General features: G+C 37.8%; 1 protein-coding gene across 9 annotated transcripts in view; it reads right to left on the bottom strand.

The window, feature by feature from the left end:
- The window catches only part of LOC149219736 (SPX domain-containing membrane protein At4g22990-like), a 137,800-nt gene extending 113,649 nt beyond the window's left edge, over positions 1-24,151 (bottom strand). For 2 of the 9 annotated variants that reach the window (XR_016249253.1, XM_089384475.1), the window contains exons 1-3: positions 23,573-24,151; positions 22,985-23,150; positions 19,355-19,420 (exon numbers count right to left, since the gene is read on the bottom strand). Coding sequence is in view for 8 of the 9 variants with exons in the window: in XM_089384475.1 (XP_089240601.1) it covers positions 19,355-19,407 (53 nt within the window). In the remaining variant the exon portion in view is untranslated. The other 7 variants (XM_089384480.1, XM_089384478.1, XM_089384477.1 and 4 more) reach the window with 7 other exon arrangements.
- Between the last annotated feature and the right edge of the window lie 941 nt (positions 24,152-25,092).

Consider the following 25,092-nt stretch of genomic DNA (forward strand, 5'->3'; position numbering starts at 1 on the left):
CCATCATCGAGACGAAAAGCACATTATATCTGAGTCCTGGTACAAACAATACATCCTGGACCCGCATCATACGTCTTGTCTCCATTTTGAATGGCACAACACCTGATCCTCGGATCTCCAACTGACTCTTGTCGCCCAACACCATGTGCAACTTCGAGTCCCATCCAGTTAGAGTCTCAAAAATATCCTATGACCTTATCATATGCTCTGTCGCACAATTGTCCACATACCATCCATCCTCTTTGATAGTACTTTGCGAGAAATGAGAAATCATAGCAAAATCCTCCTCTTCGTCTTCCAATCTTCCTGATCTTGAAGACTTGTTTGTGAAGACTCTTCTGAGAAGCCTTAAAGCATACATCCTTGCCCTTGGAGTTGACTTTGAAGGTTTCTTTGGAAACATTTTGGAGACTATTTTGAGCCTTTCAGATGAGCATCATTACCTGGAGCATTGGAGCAACAGTATTGAGTATTTGTTGAAAAGGCTTGTGGAAGCATCCTAGAGACACTTTATGGAAATCATGATGCATTGTTGAAAGCCCTCGTGATGTGACCTTGGGCAAAGTATTTGTGTGACATGAAAGAGTAGTGTTGAGACCTTCTGAGAAGACAAAGTTGTCATTGATGAGCTAAACACATTGGAGATTAAGTGAAGGCATTGTTGAAGGTGAAGATTTTGTCAGTGTTGGTTGCAGAAGACATTGGGAGCCTTGAAGAATCATCGAATCCATTTCGAAGATTTGAAGCAGTGGGTTGGAGCCCTGGAGGATAGGAGTCCTCATGACGACCAAGTTGGAGCCTATATCAGTAAGAGGGTTGGAGCCCTAGAGTTTGGAGTCTCATAAAGGCAAGGTTGTTGCCTTAGCAAGATTGGTGTCTTCATCTAGGGTTGGAGCCTAGTGGATTGTAGATTGGTGTCTTCATCTAGGGTTGGAGCCCTAATTATTACTATACTTGATTTATTGTAAAGAAGAGGATTGGAATCGTCATTATTTCTGATTAATAAAAGTATTTATACTTATTATTCATTTTGTGTTTATCTAAGTGATCTTAACTGGTAAAGTGACAATTGAAAAGAGATATTGATTCACCCCCCCCCCTCTCAGTATTTTCAACAAGTGCTTCACATGTAATGAGTTTAGCCACTACATTACGCAGTGTCCTCTCAGTAAGAAAGATAAGTAGGAGAAGCAGGACCAGGCAGCAACATCCATCGAGATCAATAATTTGTCCTCCATGCTAGAGGAAGACTTCGCAATGTTTGCAACTGTAACGACCTATCTATAATATAGAGAACACAAGAATAATAGCATGCATATGATAGCTACATATGCATGTATCGCATGCACTGCACTAGTATTTATATACTAAATTAACTGTAAGTATTGAATATCATGACACTTCTTCAAATATAAGTTATATTCACCCATCAACACCCATATTTCTTAATGCATCATGATTAATGGGCAAATACTAAATTTAAAATGTATAACGTAAAAATAATTATAAAAGATAGATGTTAAAAATTAAGCTAATCTTAAAAGATGGTTATATAATTATATATCTTGGAATATTAATAAATTTAAAAAATGATTAAAAAATTAATAAATTAAAGATAAGGTACCTAGTATAAACCTAGGACCTTTATATTAAAAACAAACAAACAAAAAGAATATTAAACCAAAATTCATAATACAGTCAATATACCTTTTAAAAATAAATATATATTACGTGACATGGGAAGGGTGTCACGAGGAGGAGAAGCGGTGGGTTGCTGGTGGAAGGGCGGCCACCGCCAAGAAACAGCTTATAAAGCACGAGAGAACAGTTTTGGGAGGGCATCGGGAAGAAGAAGAAAGAAGGAAGGAAATAGATACTAAAGAGGGGCAAAAATTTATAAACCCGAGTTACCAATAGAAGGAGGGCTGATTGTTTTGAGGTTTCTGGGCACGGGGGAATAGTCTGCTTCAACTGAGAAGTTTACCGGACTAAGTAGCGAGGTTCTGCTCAATTTGGCTGGGTGGTTTCGATCTTTTGGTAACTGAAGCAGGAGCAGCTTGAGGCATCATCAACCGCAGGAATACAGGTAGGTACTCTCATCAATTTTGTTAGTTAAATTTATAAAATTTCAAGAAATTTTATCACAGGCTCATGATGATTTTATTTGAAACCCTTTACTGTTTTTACAATGGCTATACAATCTTTACATTTGGTATCAGAGGGGTTAACCCTCCGACCTCAAATTAGTAAATTTGCACAATTCCTATTGAAGATTCTTTTTTTTTTTAGTAAAACCCTAGTCATAGTCTGCTTCCAGCTTGGTCTAATCGTTTATATAGGCATAGCATCAATTGGATTTCTACTGGTCTAGGAAATCTTGGAGCTGATCCAAACCCTCCATGTTTTGAATCAAAACCTTTTGTGAGCTGGCTAGCGCAAAGCTGCACAGCATATTGAGCTAAACCTTCAGTCAATTCTTGAGAAGTTTCTGATGTAGACAATGCATCCAAAAGCTGTTGAATAACATTATTCCCACTATCACGAAGCGGGCCCTTTTTAGAACCCCAAGCTACTTTAACTCGTCTCAACACAGTCTTGAAACCTAACCTGCCATATTTGTCATCAGGAGGGAAATATGTGCCACCTATTATGGGTTTCAAATCAAGTGTAAGAAATACACTTAACCATAGCTAGAACTGTCCGAGTGCAGATTCCGCGGAAATTGCCTCTAACTTTCGGTAAAAATTGGCCCCCAAGTACTGCAAATTTAGGCTACTTTCTTAGTGTCCTGCGAGTAAAGAAAATAATATTTACATAGCCCTTTAATCTAAGTGCCTATCGACTAGGCCAAGTCCCAATGCTCAACGCCCCATAGCGTTGCCCTGCTTGACGAACACCGAACGATTCTCAGATAAGAAAGTAGATTCCGACTAGAACATTGACTCTTGTAAGTTTTTACCGAGAAATCTTTGCTGCAAAAGCCACCACTTATTCTTAAAGCCTCCGCCAAATCTCTCTGTCTGCGTTCGCTTTAGACTATTTAATGCACGGGAAAGATGGCAAAATGCCAACGCTTCTTGTATCCAGTGCGCTGAAGATCAATCCTTTGATTTCAAAGTTTTCTTTGCCCAACGCCGTTTCATATTTTTTTTATTTTGATGTGCATGTCCTCTCAAGTAGAAAATTTCCACGACTTGGCTTGAAAAGTGATAATTCATCCCAAAATTTCCATAGGACAATAAGGAAGGAGAATTCACATTTTGTTTTGATAGGATTTACTATGAAGACTCGACACAAGCTGAGGTTTTCAAGTTTCTTGCCTTGCCTATTGTCAAAGATAAATGACCTTGAGCTCGAGGATTTTGGCAGATATTTATGAATAAAATAGTACAAATCAAGATTTTTATAATACAAATATTTCTGGTCAAAAAGCAAAACCGAGAAATGTAAATAAATACGGTGTTCAGATAAATTATTATTTTTAATTGGATTTTTATTTTTCCTTAATTTTAATAAGAATTTTATCAAATTATTCAATAGAGTAAATAGTCAAATGAGTTATCTTAAAGACTTAAGAAAAATGATTAATATATTTCTCATCTAGATCACTTATACTTAACATCTGCAAATAACATGTTGAAGCATAAAATATAGTATTATATAGAAATGTTATTATAATGTAAATATAAATCCAAATGTAATGTAGGAGCATTATAATCAAATGAGATTATTATAATCATTAGGACATAGCATAATTTTGAATTGATTAATAAATGCTAGTTGTAAGAAATTTAGTTTATTATATAGATTGAAGTGTCTATTTAAAAGACCCATGCAGTAGAATATGTATTATTGTGCATAAAAAAAACAAAAAAACCCTGCATTAAGACAAGGAGGTCATGAGACCACCCTCCTTGACCTCGGTACCAGTAAGATCTGCCTAACAGATAAACATAGCCAAAAAAAAAAACTATACCTGTTTATAAATGTATAAATGTGAAATTGCAAAAAAAAACTATATGTTAAATCCGAATGTATACCTCAAATTTTTTACAATTTTTTTTGTATACAGGAAACATTACAATGGTAAGGACATATGAGCGACGACGACGTGATCAGGCAACATCACCATCATTAATGCCACCACCGTCGTCATCACCATCTCCATTGCCACCACCATCATCATCATCTCCATCGAGACCATCATCAACACCAATCACTCCACCACCGGAGTTGACCGTGATAATGAACTCATTGGAAGCCTTATTGGAAACATTAAAAGGGTCAACCATGGCTAAGACCAAAGAAGAACTTCAACCCTTAGCAACCAATTCAGCAGAACCAATGAATTTTGAGTATAAAAGATCAAAGGAAGATATTTCTAGGGAGCTTCAGAATATTAAACTCCCAGAATTTTCAGGAGGTCGAACAGGAGAATGTGCTGAGGCATGGTTAGAAGGAACGAACAGATGTTTTAAATTAAGAGAATACTCTTCTTCTGCAAAAACAAAAATTGTTGTATTTCAATTAAAGGAGAGTGCCTTGATCTGGTGGGGAAATCTGGAAAAACAACTACACCTCACAACGGATAATGTCCCTTGGGAATTGTTCGAGGAAAGATTCCACACGAAGTATTTACCTCCATATTTTCAAGAACAAGCCGGAGCCTTTCATACATTAGTTCAAGGCAATAAAACAGTGGAGGAATACGAGATAAGGTTTATGGAGCTTGTGAAATACATTCACTACTTAGATTCTGATGAACGTCAGGTTGAACGCTTCATATTTGGGTTAAATCCTCACATCAAGGCCTTGGTGAGGATGTGGAAACCATCATCAGTAGCTGAGGCGATAGAATATGGCCGTTATGCAGAAGAACATCTAGGAATCAAAAAGGATGTAGGGCCGGCAGAACCTTTACAATCAGGGTTTTCAGGAAAAACTCCCAAAAATTTCTTCAAGGGAGGTAGCTCAAGACCACCTTATGGTAATAGATTTATCCCAAGAAATGTAGGAACAAGAGATCCCATGGCAATTAATACTATAACCGCTAAATCATCAAACACAAGTCCATGGAAATCCCGTGGAACTGCTAATAGAGTAAGAAACTCGAGAGAAAGCAGCATGAGAGGACGAAGCTCTTTATCTAGAAATTCACGTCTTGATTCAAGAGGACCAACACAGGTTAATTGTTGGGGATGTGGAGGACCGCATTTTCAATGTGATTGTCCAAAAGCTTCATCAAGTATATTGCATAGGGACTGGAAAGGAACCAATATCAAATAACCAAGGCAATCATAGAATTCATGCATTAGTCAACAACGATCAAGCAGCACATCAATCCACTGTAGTGGAATCGTCAGGTATTATTAATGGTATAAAACTCAAAATCTTATATGATACTGGTGCCACAGATTGTTTCATTTCGTCATATGCATTAAAAAAAGGTGGGTTGGCAGCTCGCAGACAAAATGATTTCAGACAGGTAGAAATGGCCTCGGGAGAACTCTAATCTATAGATTGAAGCTCATCAAGCTTGGGTAGACTGTTATGGGAAAAGAATTCTAGGTATAAATGATGAAGGAGAAGGGATCCAAATTCAAGGAATCAAGAGAAAAGTATCTCCACGCTACATATCAGCAACGAAAATGAAGCGTTGCTTAAGAAAAGGTTGTCAGGCATATGTAATTCAAGAAGTAAGTAAAGAAAAGGGCCATAGAACAATATCCGGTGTTAGCCGAATTTCCGGATGTATTTCCAAAGGAACTACTAGGGTTATCCCCTGAAAGAGAGCTAGATCTCACAATAGAATTGAAACCTGGTACTCAACCAATCTCTAAAACACCTTATAGAATGACAGCTCCAGAATTTCAAGAATTACAAATTCAATTGAAGGAACTATTGGATATAGGACATATTCGACCCAATATATCAGCTTGGGGTGCTCCTGGAAGTTTTGTCAAGAAGAAAGATGGATCCTTAAGATTATGCATAGATTATCGAGACTTGAATTGAGCTACAGTAAAGAATCAATATCCTATGCCTCGAATGGATGATCTTTTCGATCAAATGAAAGGAGTTGTTGTCTTTTCAAAAATTGATCTTCGATCAGGCTATCATCAGCTAAGGATTTTTGAAAGCGATATTTCTAAGACTGCATTCCGGACACGCTTTGGACATTATGAATTTACTGTGGTACCATTTGGGTTAACAAATGCACCAGCAGTATTCATGAATCTTATGAATAGTGTTTTCCGCAAATATCTTGATCAATTTGTACAAGTCTTTTTAGATGATATACTCATCTATTCCAAGAATGAGAAAGAGCATGAAGATCATTTACGGATAGTGTTGTCTTGCCTTAGAAAACATCAGTTGTATGGAAAATTATCCAAGTGTTCGTTCTTTTAGGAAAAGATTCATTACTTAGGTCATATCATATCAGGTGAAGGGATCTCAGTAGACCCTGAGAAGGTAAAAGCAATCATGGAATGGCCAATACCGAAAAACGCACATGAAGTACGAAGCTTTATGGGTTTAGTCGGTTACTAATGAAGATTTGTGGAAGGGTTTTCCAAAATTGCAAAGCCAATTACAACCCTTCAGTGTAAAGGTGTTAAGTATGAATGGACTGCGGAATGTAATAAAGCATTCTCTGAACTCAAAAGACCACTGACCAGTGCACCAATCTTAAGAGTTCCTGATATGGATAAAGATTTTACGATGTGTACTAATGCATCCAAACATGGGTTAGGTGCAGTATTAATGCAGGATAGAGGAGTAATAACGTAAAAACTCCAGAAAGTTAGAGCCTCATGAAGAACTCTATGCTACTCACGATTTAGAGTTAGTCGTTGTAGTACTAGCTTTAAAGATTTGGAGACATTATCTAGTAGGGCGAAGTTTTACGCTTAAAAGCAACCATCAAAGTCTTCAATATTTGTTCACCCAAAGAGACTTAAATGCTAGACAAAGACGATGGAGTGAATTCCTAAGTGAATATGACTTTGGAATATCATATATATAAGGAAAAGAAAATGTAGTGGCAGATGCTTTAAGCAGAAAACCCCGGATATTCTCCCTCATACCTATCAAAGTAGACTTAAGGCAATGAGTACTAGAACATCTCATAAAACATAGCTGGTATTTAAAGGTAAGATCTAGTCTTGATAGTAAAAAGCCGAAGAACCTAAGTTTAAAGGATATGAACTAGAAGAGGATGGAATCTTACGATTTCATGGAAGGATGTATATTCCATATAATAGGGATCTTCGAGACACCATCCTTAAGGAAGCCCACAGAGCGGTATATTGTGCACATCCTAGAGTAAAGAAAATGTATACAGATACCAAGAAACTCTTCTTCTAGTCAGGCATGAAACGTGATATCGTTCAATTTTTTGCAAGATGTTTGGAATGTCAACAAATAAAAGCAGATCATTGTCATCCAACGGGTCTCTTACAACCTCACGACATTCCTATGACCAAATGGGAGATCATTTCTATGGATTTTATCACTGGACTACCTCTTACTTCTCAAAGACACAATGTCATTCTGGTAGTAGTGGATAAATTAACGAAAAGCGCCCATTTCATTCCCATAAGAGATACTTACGAAGTTGCAACGTAGCTCGATTATTCATAAATGAAATTATCAAATTTCATGGAGTACTTAAGAAGATTATATCAGATAGAGATTCACGATTTACTTCAAGATTCTGGACTTGCATGCAGTCAGCCTTAGGAACTCAATTAAATTTAAGCACAGCTTATCATCTTGAAACTGATGGGCAAATAGAAAGGGTAAATCAAGTACTTGAAGATATGCTGAGGATGTATGTTGAAAAGTACTTATCCTTAGTCGAATTTGCATACAATAACAATTACCACAGTTCAATCGAAATGCCCCCATTTGAAGCATTATACGGCAGACCTCGCAGAACACCGTTAAGTTGGGACAGGTTAGAAGATCGAGTGATAATAGGACGAGAATTAATCCAAGAAATGGAAGAGCAGGTAAAACAAATTAGACAGCGGTTAAAGGAAACACAAGATAGACAAAAAAGTTATGGTGATGCTCACAGAACTGATAGGAAGTATGAGGTAGGGGATCAGGTTTTCATCCGCATCAAACCGAATAAAAGTACTATTCGATTCGGAAAAAAGACAAAGTTATCACCCCGATTTGTTGGACCATTTAAAGTCATGGAAAGAGTTGGACCTGTTGCCTATCGTCTTGCACTGCCACCTCACTTGCATTAAGTTCATAATGTATTTCATGTATCTGTATTAAGGCATTACATAGTTGACCGATCTCATAACTTTCAACGGAAGGAACTGTAGGTATCGGATGAAGGAACCATATCGGTCGAACCATTACGTCTACTGGAACGTAGGGTTCAACATCTCAGAAATCGTCTGGTAGAGCAAGTCAAGATCCAATGGGACAAGTATAGTCCTAGATCAGCTACTTGGGAAGATACGGAGATCATATGTCAAGAATACCCCGACTTGTGTCAATTTTGAAGAACTTTAAACCATGTTTTGTATATATTTGCTTTACTTTAAATCAGAGACTCAGAACCATTTTGAAATGATCATATATAAACGTGAATTTTTATGACATAATATCTGTTTAATTCCGCTAGTACATGGATACCAAGACAAAATATGTTATTGATCTTACTAAATTATAGTTATCAAAGTAAAGTTTAAATATTTGAGTAATTTTGCTTTTGATGGGAATTAAGATATTATAATTTTGTTTCATTTATGCATATCAATATGATTGATGAGATAGAAATCAAAGAATGATTACATTTTAATATGAAAGTTAATGACATGAATAGAATATGGCAAAGTATGTTATACTGTAGTTGACATGTATGAATTATACATAAGCTATTTGTTTTTGAATATGTTAATGCACATTTTATAAATGCATGGACAAGTGTTTATGATTGCAGATAATATCCATTACCAAAATGACCATGTGATGACAGAAACCTCAGAACAATTAAGGCTCAAAGAGATTCCATGATAGGGTATTAACCTTGATTCTACTGGGAGGGGTGGAGGTGTTGCCCACCATTTATCCTCCGAACCCTGGACTCATGCGAGGACTGTGCCAATCACGCTCCCCTAGACGTGTGATGATGATTGCCAGATCCCTACTGGGAATCAGGTCGATATAGCCGACGCTGCCATCCTTAGAGTTTATGAATGGTTAGGTCAGTATAACTGACGCCATGGCATACTCCAGTAGAGGATAGATAGGATGGGGGCGGAAGAGATTAGGAAGGATAGGATGATTTTGTAATAGCTTGGGAACCTGATTGAAGTAAGGCTTGTTCATTAAAGTTATAAACCTAGAAGTATTCAAAACACCAATTTTATAGTGTCTTCACATTAAGTAATAATTTAACCTCGATACACAATCCTAAGAAGAATGTAATAATTGTTATCATAAGTATTCATATAAGATAAAAACTCTAAACTTCGAGACGAAGTTTTCTTAAGGGGGGGTATATGTAATGACCTATCTATAATATAGAGAACACAAGAATAATAGCATGCATATGATAGCTACATATGCATGTGTCACATGCACCGCACTATTATTTATATACTAAATTAACTATAAGTATTAAATATCATGATACTTCTTCAAATAGAAGTTATATTCACCCATCAACACCCATATTGCTTAATGCATCATGATTAATGGGCAAATACTAAATTTAAAATGTATAACGTAAAAATAATTATAAAAGATAGATGTTAAAAATTAAGCTAATCTTAAAAGATGGTTATATAATTATATATCTTAGAATATTAATAAATTATATTAATAAATTAATAAAATGATTAAAATAAATAAATTAATTAAAGATAAGGTACCTAGTATAAACCTAGGACCTTTATATTAAAAACAAACAAACAAAAAGAATATTAAACCAAAATTCATAATACAGTCAATATACCTTTTAAAAAGAAATATATATTACGTGACATGGGAAGGGTGTCACGAGGAGGAGAAGCGGTGGGTTGCTGGTGGAAGGGCGGCCACCGCCAAGAAACAGCTTATAAAGCACGAGAGAACAGTTTTGGGAGGGCATCGGGAAGAAGAAGAAAGAACGAAGGAAAGAGATACTGAAGAGGGGCGGAAATTTATAAACCTGAGTTACCAACAGAAGGAGGGCTGGTTGTTCTGAGGTTTCTGGGCACGGGGGAACAGTCTGCTTCAACTGAGAAGCTTACTGGACTAAGTAGCGAGGTTTTGCTCAGTTTGGTTGGGTGGTTTCGGTCTTTTGGTAACCGAAGCAGGAGCAGCTTGAGGCATCATCAACCACAGGAATACAGGTAGGTACTCTCATCAATTCTGTTAGTTAAATTTATAAAATTTCAGGAAATTTATCACAAGCTCATGATGATTTTATTTGAAACCCTTTATTGTTTTTACAATGGCTATACAGTCTTTACAACAACTATACCTCCAAGAGAGAGGTGGGGTGATCTTGAGCTTTAGTCCCAAAGTAGCACGGAGTTTGGGCAAGGTCCATTGAGGTGTTTGATCATTACCTTGCTACAGGGGCCCACAGTATTCAATAGCAGGATGGATCAGTGTCGGTGTATGCAGTCAGATTCAAAAGTGACAGTTGCAGACTAGTAGCAATCAGATACTGAGGAGCGCAATCCAGTGTTGGCAGCAATCTAAGTAACCGGATTCGTTGAAACCCCCTGGCGAATCTGAATCCTGCGAATCGGATACGATTCGCTGGGAATTCGAATCCCAGAACAGGATTCGACGTGTCCGTACAGGATTCGTACGAATCCCGTACGGGCACATCGAATCCCGATTCTGGGATTCGTATCCCAAAAAAACGACTTCCGCGGGTTAAAAAGGACATTGTTCCTTTATTCATTCACGTTGTTTCTCATTTCATTTTGCATAGTTTGAGCTGTGGGCAAGGAGCTAAGGGTTTGGAGCAAGGAGCTAAGGGAGTAGAGCGTTCGGCAAGGAGATTCAAGCACCAGGTAAGTGCATTTCAACTCCATTTTTTTGCATTTCTTATTCTATTACAGCAGTTTGTATATGATTTTTTGTTTACAAATTTGTGCATGTTTTGTTCATTTTTTTTACAGTATTCATGGCTCAATCAAAGGCAGCAGTTAGGGGGCAAAGGAAGGGGAAGAATGTCTCCATTGGAGATGCCCCTCCTCCCCAATATCATCAGAGTCTGCTGAAAGTAATGTTGAGGGAAGAGGAGGACCTAAAGATAACATTGAGAAATATCTCTTGTGGAAATATGCAGTGTTCCACGGGGACTCGCCCCCCACCCTAGGGGTCTAGTTTCCTCGCTCCCCCGCGCTCCAGGGACTTGGGGACGAGTAGGGGACGTTTCCCCACGCTCCCAAAATGGAGGAAACTCGGGGGGACGTGCCAGGGAAACGTTTCCCTTCCTTGAGGGGACGTTTCCCCACGCTCCCAAAAAAATGGCCTTGCTTATAGTTTATGATTTAATAGACCTAAAGTGGTACAAAGCTACTCATGTTCTGTATGGGGATAACGTCTTGTGCTGTCTTTTGGTTTCAACAAGCGTTATTTTAGAGGGTCAGTATCATGGAAATTTGCTGGACCATATAGCACGTACATGAATTTTCCCTTTCAAAACTTCTCCTTTTTTTCTCAAGTGATGGCTGGATTACAGTGGGGAGATAACTGGAGTGACAGGCAAAGAATATGAGACATTTAGTTTGTGTTTTTAATTTGCATGACATTTGACATACAAACTATGGAAGCAACACCTATGTCATGTGGCAAATAATTGGGTGGACTATAGACTAACATGCGTTTACTGCAAGCATGACAAAATACTATGGGCAACAAGAAATCTCAGGAACTGTCGTTATATATGAATTTATACAGTTACAAAATTTACACAGAGCACAGTGGCTCAGCTTGAATTCTCAGGTCTGAAAATTATTTTCACCCCTGAAATACACTGCTAGTTTGAAGTTTGAACTGCATGGCATTGCTCTAATAAGGTAGACAAATTATCCATGCCATCGTTGGTCACCCAAGTTGGTTCGCAGATGGTCATCCTGCAGTCAATGTCATTTGATAGTAAACTGTCAGAAACTCTTTCATGTGATCTTCTCATCTCTCCTGGAACTAAAACTCTTCTTTCAGCATATGGTGTACTGTCTATATTATATATAATATAACAAACTTTCTAGCTGTTGGATCCAATACAGTTGGACAACCCATTGTAGTTCCCCCTTCTACTGCCAATGCAGTGTTCCTGATCTGTTCATTTACCTTTTCACAGAATTCAGTGGCTACCTTATCAAGCTGAAGCTCTCCCTCTGTCTGACCGAAATCTAAATTAGAATTTGACCAAGCTGAATTAGAATTTTAAATTTATTATTTTATATGATATTATAAATTTGGATAATGTCAAATGATATTCATATCAATGATCATGCTTTGCAGCTTTTCAATTCAAACCAAATTGTCATAGTGGACTCAATTAATAAATTATATTTTATATTTATAAATTTTTAAGACCCTGACGCTCCCCCACGTTTCCTAAAAAATGGTAGGGAGCTTTTGCATAGGCCGCTCCCGCGCCCCCTCGCTCCCTCGCCCCCTCGTCCCGGAACCTTGGTGGAACATTGGAAATATGTCACAAGAGAGGATGGGACAAGCACCAAGGGGAAGGGAGGAGGCAATGTGCAATGGAGATGCAACTTTTGTCTCATTGCTTTCAAAAGCACATATTTCCGTGTGAAAGGCCATTTGTTGGCTTTACCAGTTTGTGGAATTGGAGCTTGTAAAGTTGTTCATTTACAAAAGAGGAAAGAAATGGACAAGGAGTCCAATGTTGATATGGAAAATATGGCTGCAAAATCAAGAAAAACCAAGAACGAAGACCCCCTTCCATTTTTGAGGAAAGGCACCACCAAATTTCCATTTGAGAGTTCTACTTCTGTTGGGGAACAAGCAGCAAAAAGAAGAGCAATTGCACTTGGTCCAATGGACAAGATTTTCCAAAAAGATAGACGGGAAGAGCTTTATCTCACCATTGCCTTCTTCTTCTATCAAAACTTCATATCATTTAATGTTGCACGCTCACCTCTATTTATTGAGATGTGCCGAGCTCTAACTCAAGGGGCTCCATCAGGGTATGTGCCACCCGAGTCAGAGAAGCTGAGAACCACATTGTTGACGAAGGCAGAAAAAGAGGTGCAAAAAATGCTTGAGCCTATTGTAGCATCATGGCCAACATCTGGGGTTAGCATTGTTTCTGATGGATGGACAGATCCAACACGACACCCAATCATCAACTTCATGGTGTCTTCCTTGAATGGTCCAGTTTTCTTGAAAGTAGTGGATACACTTGGAGAATACAAGGATGCACAATTTATTGGTGAGTTATTTATTAAAGTTATTGAAGATGTAGGTGTTGATTCTTGTGTGCAAATCATTACAGATAATGCACCTGTTTGCAAGGCTGCTGGCGTGATTGTGGAAGCTAAATATCCACAAGTGCTTTGGACACCTTGCATTATCCATTCATTGAACGTAGCACTAAAATCCATTGCTTCTGATGTGCTTTGGATTGGTAACATTATTGAGGATGCACAACATATCCGTAACTTTGTGCAAAATCATACAAATGCCCTCACTATCCACAAGGAGTACACCAATCTATCATTGTTGAAGATCGTTGATACACGGTTTACCTCTTCATTCATGATGTTGAAGAGGCTGAGGGAGGTCAAGACCGCTCTTGGGTCCATGGTTATTTCTAAGTTTTGGTCTTTTTGGAGAAAGACGAATCAGGTAGCCTCTAAAAGAGTGAAGGACACGGTGCTAGATGATGCTTGGTGGGAGAGGGTAGATCTAATTATTCAGATCAATTTCTTTACTTCAATTTGCAGATACAGACAAACCCATCTTAGAAGAGGTTTATGAGGGATGGGATTCCATGATTGAGTCTGTGAGGAGCATTATTCTATAGAGTGAGTGCCCCGAGTATGAGACATCACCAGAGGCCTTCTGTGATACTATACAGGATATTCTTGTCAGCAGATGGGACAAGAATTGTACACCTTTACATTGTTTGGCTCACTCATTGAACCCAAAATACTACAGCCATGAGTGGCTGAATGGTGGACCTTCCCGCAGATTCCCTCCTCACATGGATGGTGAAATCTCACAGGGGAGGAAAGAGGCATTCAGGCGGGTTTTTCAGGATAGTGCATTGCTTGATGAGGTGGAGGATGCCTTTGCAGAGTTTTCCACTGGCACTGGTTGATTTGCAGGATATGATGTGATTAGAGACAGGGGGGCTAAGAAGCCCTATTCTTGGTGGGCAAATCATGGGGCAACAAGCCCTCCTCTTCAGCAATTAGCCATGAAGCTCCTCTCTCAGGTGACTTCATCCTCTTGTTGCGAGAGGAATTGGAGCACATATGGGAATTTGTATAGTGTGAAGAAGAGCAGGCTTGAGTTGTCCAGGGCATAGACAATGGTGTATGTGCACACCAACCTTCGTCTTATTTACAGGCAGAGGGAAGAGTGGTTGAGGGGAAAGACAAAGATGTGGGATGTCTTTCCTGATGATATGGGTCTGGACAACAGTGTTGAGTTGGCATTGGCCAACATGGATCTCAATGATCCAGTGCTAGAGCCTGTTAGATTTGATGACTTAGAGGGGTCATCCTCCACACCAGCAGATGCAAAGGTGACTATGGATACAGGGGAGGAGGAGGATGCAGAGGAGAGCAGTGGTGACCATGATGATGAGGACATTGATGTTGATTCTGATGATGACTCTAAGGATTGATGACTACCTATTGCCTTGAGGCTTGTATACCTGTAGTTGTTTTATATTTTCTATTTCTATTTGCCATTGGCATTGCACCAGCACTACCTATGTAACACATTTTGATTTGATGACTTAATGAGAAAACTACAGCTGTCAGTGTCTTTATCTTACTATCCTGTAGTTGTAAGTTGTCTTTCATTTATGAATTATGAATCATAATTTATGTGACCACTGACAATGACATGTATTTGAATTTTCAATTTTGCATGTACCATGCATGCTATAGATGAAGATCTATGTTTGAAAATCAATGAATTTGTATCATTAATTAGAATTTTTGTAAGAAATATCTAATTTTTAATATATATATATATATATATATATATATATATATATATATATATATATATATATAAAATAAAATAATATATAACAAATCCTACGTGTCCCGTTCCGGGGGGTCAACGTGTCCGAATCCGACACTCAAATCCCCGAATCCTACGAATCCCGAATCCCCGTGTCAGGTGACTTAGGCAGTAATGCAAAGTCAGCAGTAGTGCAAATTCTTTACGTGATAGTGCAGTAGCTAGTAGCAGTCAAAGACTCGGGAGACAAATGCATCATACTGAACACAGTTGATTCAATATTTAGGATGCTTCTCAATTACAGTAGTTGCAATTGCAGCAAGAATGCAGTGCAAATGCAGAGTTGGTAACAGTATAGTAATGTCAACAGCAACACAGATGCAGCATCAAAGTTGCGCAGTGGTTGGTGCGTAGTGGCAGGCAATTACAGTGGCCAAACATCAGCAACGTGACAGACGATGATACAAAGATAGGGTGTCGTAGTAGCAGTGCAACACTAGAACACCTTCCTGGCTAAGAGGGTGTGTTAGTTTTTGTAGCATCGGGGGTGTTTTAGTCTCAAAACTTTACAGAGAGGCTAAACACAGGAGTTCTCCATAACCCAAAAATCGTTTATGGAAATTCCACCTAGAAGTGTCTCAATTAGATTATTAGCCTATTTTTTAATATTTTCGTAGCCTAAACTTAGCAAAAGTGGTTAATTAATCAGAATTAATTGAGATAAGGTGTGAATCATCTAGAAACTCACACGGATCAACTAGGAAATAATCTAGGCCCTTAATTTAGTTTTAATCTTGATCGTTGGAGGTCCAACAAAAGATTATAATAAGTCAATGGGTAGATGGAGAACACACTTGTGAGACAAACAGAGATCGATTTCCTTGGAGAGTTTGATTTTCCAGAGGCAATAGCCAAAAGAGTTCAAGCTTCAGAAGGAAGCAGATACAGAGAGGGTCAGGGACAGTGAAGCCAGTAGAAGATTTTCCAGATCTAATGAGTACTTGACAGAGAAGACGAAATTTTCTCTGGTAGGCTACGCAAACCCTCAAAGGGAAGCTCGATTTTTGCTAAAGGGAATACATCTTCAGTTCCAGAGGCCGAGAAGGGATCCCAAAGTGTCGGAGAAGCATTTTCCTAGTCAACAACAGACAAGACGGCTAGATTAGTAGTCAATTCAAGAAACATATGTGATAGGCAGCTTTAGTGTGACACAGAGCCTGCACTTACCATCATAGCTGAAAACCAAACATAACTAAAGTACTTAATACAAGCAATCTCAACCCAAGAGTCACCGACATTCTTTGTGTAAGCACCTAAGCAACAGTTCCATCCAGTTACTTGGCATCTAATTTGTAAATAAGCGAGAGTTTGACTCCATAAGGCATTGGTCTCAATAGTGAATCCAACCTTATCTTGCTTAAATTAACCAAGTAGCTAGGCCAATCAATTGTGTCTCTTAGATAAGTTGGTCCCCAACTTGTCTCTCACCCCATTTCCATAGCGACTAGCCCCCATAGCCTGTTGTTGGGAGACAACTAGAACGAAGTGGGCGGGGATCAGAGCGATAGCCCAAGCCTTGACCAGTGCTCGCAGTGCCTATGCAATCTTAGCGACAACAGGACCCTTAACAATAACAAAAATATCATACATACCTCATGGATACCTACCTATGATGCCATGTTTTCTTCACAAAGGTATTTATCTGGTCCTCTTTGCTATCTTTTAGACTTTCTTTTACTGCTCTCTTGATGTGACTTGCTTCTTCATGAGTTTCTTTAAGACATGGAATGCCTGCAGCTCCTTTTTGTTACCTTGATGGCTACAGGTCTTCTATGCAATAGAACTTCATAATGGGGATCCTTTTGTTGCACTTATCCTTGAATTGACTGCTTTACAAAAAATATATCAATTGACAATGAATATCAATCCTTTTGAGTGATTGATCATGCTACAAGTATGAATGTATGACTGGTGCTTGAACTTCTTAGTGCCATAGAGATTTGTTTCACTATAAATTTGGGATATGCGATTAGTGCTATGAGTACAACTCATCTTTAATGATCTTCTTTAAATGTAATAGCTAGATTGAGGTATGACGGGTATGTTACCAATGTACATCGTAACGAGACATTTAACATTTTCATTTTGTGGATGTTATTTAGTAAATAAACTTTAGATGTTTTACCGTAGGAGCTAATGACCATACACTTTTGCATTATTCATATTAGGATAGAATACTCTGCATTAGGACAAGGAGGTCGCAAGACCACCCTCCTTGACCTCTGATACCATATGTAATAACCATAATAAAACTAAAATGCGGAAACAGTAAAAATTAAAAGTAGGTACCTACCTGGACTGCTATCTGATCTGGTGTAGTTGATGATACTGCCACTGCTCTGCTTCAATTATCGGGAGACCAATTCCACCCAGCCAGAGTGAGCAGAGCCTGGCTGCTCAATCCAGTAAGCTTCTCACAGGAGCTCACTATTCCCCGTGCCCAGAACCTCAGAATGCCTAAAGCTCTTCCAATGGTCAATTTTCTTTCTCTGGTTTGCCCTCCTGGTTCTCTCCTGATTTTCTCCTCCTCCTTTTTCCTCCGTTCTCCCCCCCCCCCCCCCCCCCCGTGCCCGGCTTAGATCTGCAGTTTTATAATTGCGGGCTTGGCGGTGGCCGCCCTCCCGCCTGCAGCCACCGCTCTTCCTCCTCCCGCCAGGCTTTCGCATGCATTTCAGACCCGCAGACATTATCCATCTGATCCTTTTTGTTTATACATGTATTTTGTTATATAGCCAGGTTTGGTTTATGCGTCCCCTTTTATATAAGGTCTTACTTTTATTTTTATTATAAAGTTTAATTCTATTTTTATTATAAAGTTTAATTTATATTTATTATAAAGTTTAATTTATATTTAATTTAATATGAAGTTTATCATATCTGTTTTAATATAAAGTTTAAAACTTTATATTAGTTAATTATTTATAGATGGGTTGTTACAGTTTTGACTAAATATTTTACAATCAAGTTGTGAATCCTCATCTTTATAAAATTGTCATGTCCAACACCAAGTTATTGGTACACTCATGCTTCAAATCTGAAATCAGAGTCTAAAGACTAAAGTATACTGATACGACTAAGGATTCTGTCACATGATAGTGAAAACAAAGAATTCATGTGCAGAATAAAACAGCTATTGAAACAAGTAAATAAAGACTGTTATATGACCCTGAATTTTGCACATGAAGTCTAAATTTGAACATAGGTTTAATCATTTTTGCATAACCAACCAGTAGCAACAATGAACAGATAATCCAACTTTGCTCCCATAGTAAAAAGTAGGGGACAAACATGTAAAATAATCTCCAGTCAAAGGGCAACCAGTATCTGTAGAATCTGCCTGTTTTTCAGGGAACACAACAATCATTCACTTTCTTTTGAAGCAAGTGATTAGAAGCATGCCCTAAGTCACCAAAATTGGAGCTTTATACACATCATGACCAGTAAAAATCTTCCATCCCGTGAAGAAACATGGACACCTAAAAGGTACGTAAGTTCCACTCTACTTCAAGTGGGCTGAGTTTGACAGGGGATCCGTCAGCACCATTAATTTTTAAAAGTATTACGAAGTTCCATTTCCAACCAAACTTTGGCCAGCACAAAATCAAAATCAAAGCTTATGCAATATGTATCTTTTTTTGCAACAAGAACTACCAAGATACCGCCTTTTCAAGTATATAATACAAAAAATAACAATCTACATCCTAAATAACTCACTAGAGAATCCAGCCAAAAGAAAGATCACATGTCAATTGCTTTTGTTGCAGGATACAAATAGATAAGACGGATGGTGATTAACATGTTTTTCAGGTGTACGAGGAATTCTGATAAAATAATAAGAGCATATATAACAAAGCCATCCAAAGTTCAAGCAAAAGCAATATACAAGCATTTAAGAAAACACAATACATGGTACTCCAACTTACTATTAGAACAAACTTTAAAAGGAACAAAGAAATAAGCAACTATTTCCTCTTTAGGTGATCAACAACAAACTATTAACAATGACAAAAGTATTTTTAGAAATGCAATGAACAAAGCAGCAGGGGAAAAGCTAAGTAGGAAAATTGCCATTATCATTTACAACAGAACATACCGCTGCCATTCTGGATATTGTCGTTCCTTCAATTTCTTCCCAAATTCAACCATTTTGTCCTTTTAACTGTAGAATTTTACGAAGAGAAAAACAACAATATGAAATTGTGATCAAATTTATTATTCTTTGAACAAAAATTTATAGCTGGAAAAACAGCAGGAAGATAAAAGCATAGAGAAAACACAGTATTTTTTATTGCAACCATTAAATACTATGCAACTACACATATAACATAAAACTTAAAAGGTAATTGGATCAAAGAAACTAATCCAACTTATGAATCAAATGTTAAACAAATAAATGAAACAAGAATCTGACTTATAGATCAAAACCTCAATGAGTGTTATATAGCAACCTGCGAGAATGAACTTATAAACTGAGCACCGGAATTAGGTTGTCTTGTGCCCTAAGAAATAGATCTATTCTAGCTGATGTGTTTCTTTTATCCTACATGTTCAGATACTGTCATAGCCAGTGAAGTAATCAAAATATGCTATCAAAAGTTTAACGCACATTTCAACCTTGAGGGATATTTCAAAAACCTAATAGTATATAGTATATACTGTCAAACAAAACATACCATAAACCTCAAACTTCAGTATATAGGAACAAAGCAACCCCACCAATAATTTCCATGGAACTTCCAATCCTCACTTAATAAATGATTGAAAATGACTTCCAGACCAATGTGAATGGTGGGATTGTTGACCTTCCTAGGAAGCCCAAAATAACAATCCTGTTAATATGAATTCAAAATCCATACAACACTAACACAAGGAGTAAAATTCATCTGTGGAAGGATCAGGTAAAGTTCATATGATCAATATATTGAACAAACTCTAGACTCTTCAATAACTATCCCAAATAGTCATTTAATACATGACTCGAATAATTTTCCAACGAAATAGATGCAAGAAATATTTCTGAAATGTCTTCAAAACTCAATCTAAAGTAGCCCTTTAATCAACACATGCTTTCAAGGCTTCATCATTGTCAGATTCAAGTACTGACTGCTAAGTTTCCAAGGCTTCATAACTAACATCTGTGTGCCATCTTTTCTATTTGAAGAATCCATAACACCAAGAGTACAAAGAAACTTACTCTAGAATAAATTACGAATTGTGTGCGCTGAGAAACTTTGAAGTTTGTAGTCACAGTTCATACTACATTATAACTTGTAAGACATATTCTTTGATTCATTGGCTGTTTGTATGATCTGAAGCTACTTCTTTTAGTCAGATGGTATCCCCAATATACCGAATAAACTAATAAGTTCCCATGCAAAGAACATATTTTTAAATTTTAACGGATCCTCAAGGCAATTATCTTAGGTATGGACGCAACACAACTTTGAGGATGCCGCCTTCACAAAATTGAACCTACAGAGGAATGGAAAGCTAGTCAGTGCCTTATCCAATTCTCAACTCCAAAGAGAAATTCTAGCAGGTGGGTAAAAGAATTATGCTATTAGACTTCTGATTTCCTCTGGCCCAGGAGGACCAAAGCAATAATGAACTTTTACTGCTAGCATTCTACCAGGTGCCCTTCTAAACAATAAACTTGAACTGCTATGTCCTGTGGAAGAGGTAGAAAAGACAGAAACTGCTCAAACTTACAGGTTATACCTTGTAACTCTTAACGTTGGGTCAAGCAGCAAAAACACACATAGCAACTGCGCCAACAATATCAAGCTCTCTTTTTTCTGTTTAGTTGGAATTTGTCTTTTATTATACATCGTCTGTTAGCACACGGCCAATCAGCATTTGTGTGCATACAACAATTTCAGTTCTATCCCTCTCTTGACCAAAATGGGACTTACAAACTCCTCCAATAAGAGGGAGGAAGGGATGATGTCTCACCTGAGGGGCCTAATCAACCACCCCCAACGCTTCCAATCCTAACATCTGAAGCCGAAGAGAAGAAACTAATAATTGATTACCAAACCCATCAATCATCCCATATTCAGCAAACTAAATCAAAAAAGTGCATCATAACTCCAATTAAGCTAAAAGAATTTTATTTTATGGATGTGAAAGCATTTTCCAGGAACCCATGGAATGATCATAACTCCAATTAAGCTAAAAGAATTTCTTTTTATAGATGTGAAAGCATTTTCCAGGAACCCATGGAATGATCATCTGACTTCACAATCAACCCATATCCAACGAGCCAAATCAAAAAAATCATAACTCCAGATGAGCTTCAGGACTTTTCTTTTATAGATGTAGAAGTATTGTCAAGGAACTCATTAAACCGTTCATCCGACTTAACAACATATCACTCGAAAGGCAGTCTTCAAACTAAAATTTGGCATCAGGTCTTGGAATATAGGATTCACAATTGGCACTTTGGATTTTAAAATATAGAACTCATCAATTTGGCTTTCGTATTGGAAATGAAGATGTAATAGCTTCTCCAATGCCAGAGTACATTCAGCAGGGAAAAGAAAAAAAAAAGAGGATGATTAAGCTTTTTTCACTGCACTCTACAACTTACACTAGTCATCCAGAAACCACACCCAAGGAAACTGTCTCTTACAGAAACCCATCCCAGAACTAAACCACACAAGAAACTCGTTCCTGGCACCTATTTTCATTTTGGGACAGCAACCTATAATGCAAGAAACAGTTAATGTTTCTGCTGATCGTTTCTTGTAGGTTTTTGGCCTATGAGAAAACCAAACATTAAATAAATGCCCCAGTTCAAATTTCTATTATTAAATTTTAAATCCCAACATCTCCATTTCTCTACACACGTGACTAGATCATGAGTTAAATTGGAGTGAACATTCCTTCATCCATTCTGTGAAGAGGACTACCCTAACCTTGGGAAAGGCTCAGGATTTGCTGTGGTGTGATAAGAAGCAACCTACTTCGTTTCACCGACTAGGATGTGGAATTATTGCAGTTCTCAAGATGATGGTGATGATGAACTGCCTTTGGAGGTGTTGCGTCAGAATAGATGCTACAAGGCCGTAGTCATAATACTGCTGATCCTGGTCAAAGTAGTGCCTCTGGTCGTTTAAAAAGTACCATTGAGGATATGGAATCTCAATATTAGTCTAATCTTCAACTGATTTATCATTTGTGAATTGAATAGTGAATATTTTGATATTTGCATAGTGGCAGACATTTCGTGACTAATATGTAACATTCTAGAGGATGTAACAGTTCTTTTTTGTGAACACGTTTCTCGTTTCTTTTGGCGTTTCTTGTTTCTGTAATATCTTTTAAGCCTGTCTTCCAGCCACTATATGAAGGACTTTCTAAAATTCAGAACTCATATTCACAACGACACACAGAAAAAATACAAGGAAGGAATTGGCAAGTGGGAGCTATTACGGTAGGAATATCTAGTCAAGCTACTACTGCGATCAATGCCTTTCTGCTTCATATGCATCGCCCAACAGGCATGTTCCAATGCTTTACACTGCCACCGATGCTAGATAATATTAAATTTAAGATCAAACATATGCTCTGTACTCAGATACTTCAACAAGTTCTAGCAAATCAATATTTGAAAATTTATCATTCTCAGGCATAAAAGGAGTTTATAGAAATTACGCCAGCAGATTAACATTTAAAAGTTTACATTTATGGGATGCAGATGAGGAGTTAACAGAGATTATACCTATAACAGATTTGAAACTATTTTAACAGCCGCCGCTGTTTTAAAGCCCTCTTCAATTTGAATTTCCTCTTCAGTTGATGCTAGTCCAGGTTTGCAAATTTATGAATCTGTTATGAGATAGACTGGACCAAAATATGTATGTCTTTCGATCCAATCGCTTTTCAACCTAACACAAAAGAAAGTTTCAGATCAGTCATTCTAGTTGCACAAGCAACTAAAAGGGCAAAAAATTTCAATTTCTTTCCAAAAATAATGATAACAACAACAACAGATAATATCACCACTGTCTAGAATCTTTTAGCGTTTCTGAGCTTTTATGAACGAATAAACTTAACCAAGCCTAAATCTCAGCAAAAGCAAAAGAAATGGAAAATTTCGGAAGGCTTCCAGGCGATTAATTGCTGCCTTCTAGCCAATTCCTTAAAAAATTTACCAGCTTCATGCTAAGTACAACCTTTCCTGGCAGTTTCAATAATTCATTTTCTCAACAACAAAAAAACATGGTTGAGTCCCATTTATCTCAATTTAGAGTGTGATTCGAACACGAAACGCATATCGCACAAAAGATACATAATAACGAAGCAATACCTAAGTAATCAAAATTATTGCACTCCAGGCCAAAGAAAAATCGATATTTCAAAGAATGCGAAAAGATTACAGTGCAGACGGCCGCAATTTTCCATTCAAGCTTCTCTCTAAAAGCTGCGGTGCATTTAAAGGCCCCGAGCTTTTAACAGCATCGATCCCGTCCACTTTCCCAAGCATGCATGCATATCGCATTCTATTCTTGAATGTCTACACGTATGTAGGACCCAAACCATTGCCAGCCATTCAAGGACAAAAGGATTGTGACAGGGATAGTGATAAAGCGTGGGGGTCTCGAATCTGTGAGCTAGCCACAAAAATTCAGGCCATTTTCTGAAGATAATTAAAAAAACTCGGTTACTTTCAAACATATAAAGAAATCATTCAAAGGAACAGGAAAATAAAAGATCCTGTACAGTTTGAATTTATCTCTCGTTGCCACGGGCTTCTGCGGAATCGGAGCCTCCCGAATGAATCAAACGGAATCGCATGAAATTATTTTGCTCTCTCCGCTGCCCGAGCCCTACAACACTTCCCCTTGTGCGTTCGCACTTTGTTTCTTCTTCTCACTGCGATCGCGATCTTTATTTCTTGTTTTCCTTCCTTTTATTTCTACCGTTCCGTCGCCACGTGTCGGTCGGCCACGCCTTCTGCGTCTGAACGCTTGCGCTTCCGACGCGTAGAAATGACGACACCCTGTCGATCTATCGCGTCAGATCGGTCACCGTGTCAACGTTCTCACGACACTCAAACCGAGTGCGCCGCGTGGCAGAGGCGGTGGGGAAGGAAACTGCAGGTCCGTCGGCCCACTTCCGCAGACGAATATTCCGCAGATTCCGGTTGTGTACACGAAAGATTCCGAGATATATGAGTGACAGATACGCAAAAGGTACGGAGGGCCCACTGCCACGGCCGCGACTTCATTTTTCTGTATATGCGGCGGCCCGCTGGGCATGATCAGCTTGCTTATCTGACGAACGCAAATTCCAAAACGTGCTCTTATTATATATTTCTATTTTTATAATTAGATACCAGGTTCTGATCCAAGATCTATGTTTGTGCCGAAAGTTTAGGTGATTCTAAATTCTACATAATTCTTTCAAATTTTAAACACGGTGAGGTTTTTACTTTTATATATATTGGGTTAGAATTGTAATTTTTTATTATTATGATAATATTTTTAAATGTATGATTAAATTGAATCTATTTTTAAAAATTATTTAAATTTTATAATTTTAGTAATTAAAATTTATAATTTTGGATTTCGACGCAAATAGATTTCCAAACTGTCAGTTTTGGTCTGGCTTTATAATCTTTTCCTTCATTTTTAGGATGACTCAGTATTAGCATTACAGGGAATAGGGAATTTTTTGGGGAAATTCTTAAAAGTGGATGCAAATGAAGTCTCAAAAGGCATTTTAATGTTTACCAGAATATGAGTGGAGGTAGATCTCAGTGAATGAATATCCAATAAAATTATTGTGCTCCATAACAATCTGAAGTGTACTCAACCACCTGATTAT

The sequence above is a fragment of the Pinus tabuliformis genome, chromosome Q (assembly GCF_031772625.1).
Source record: "Pinus tabuliformis cultivar Carrire ecotype Pingquan chromosome Q, CPIR1, whole genome shotgun sequence".
In the NCBI taxonomy this organism is placed as follows: Eukaryota; Viridiplantae; Streptophyta; class Pinopsida; order Pinales; family Pinaceae; genus Pinus; species Pinus tabuliformis.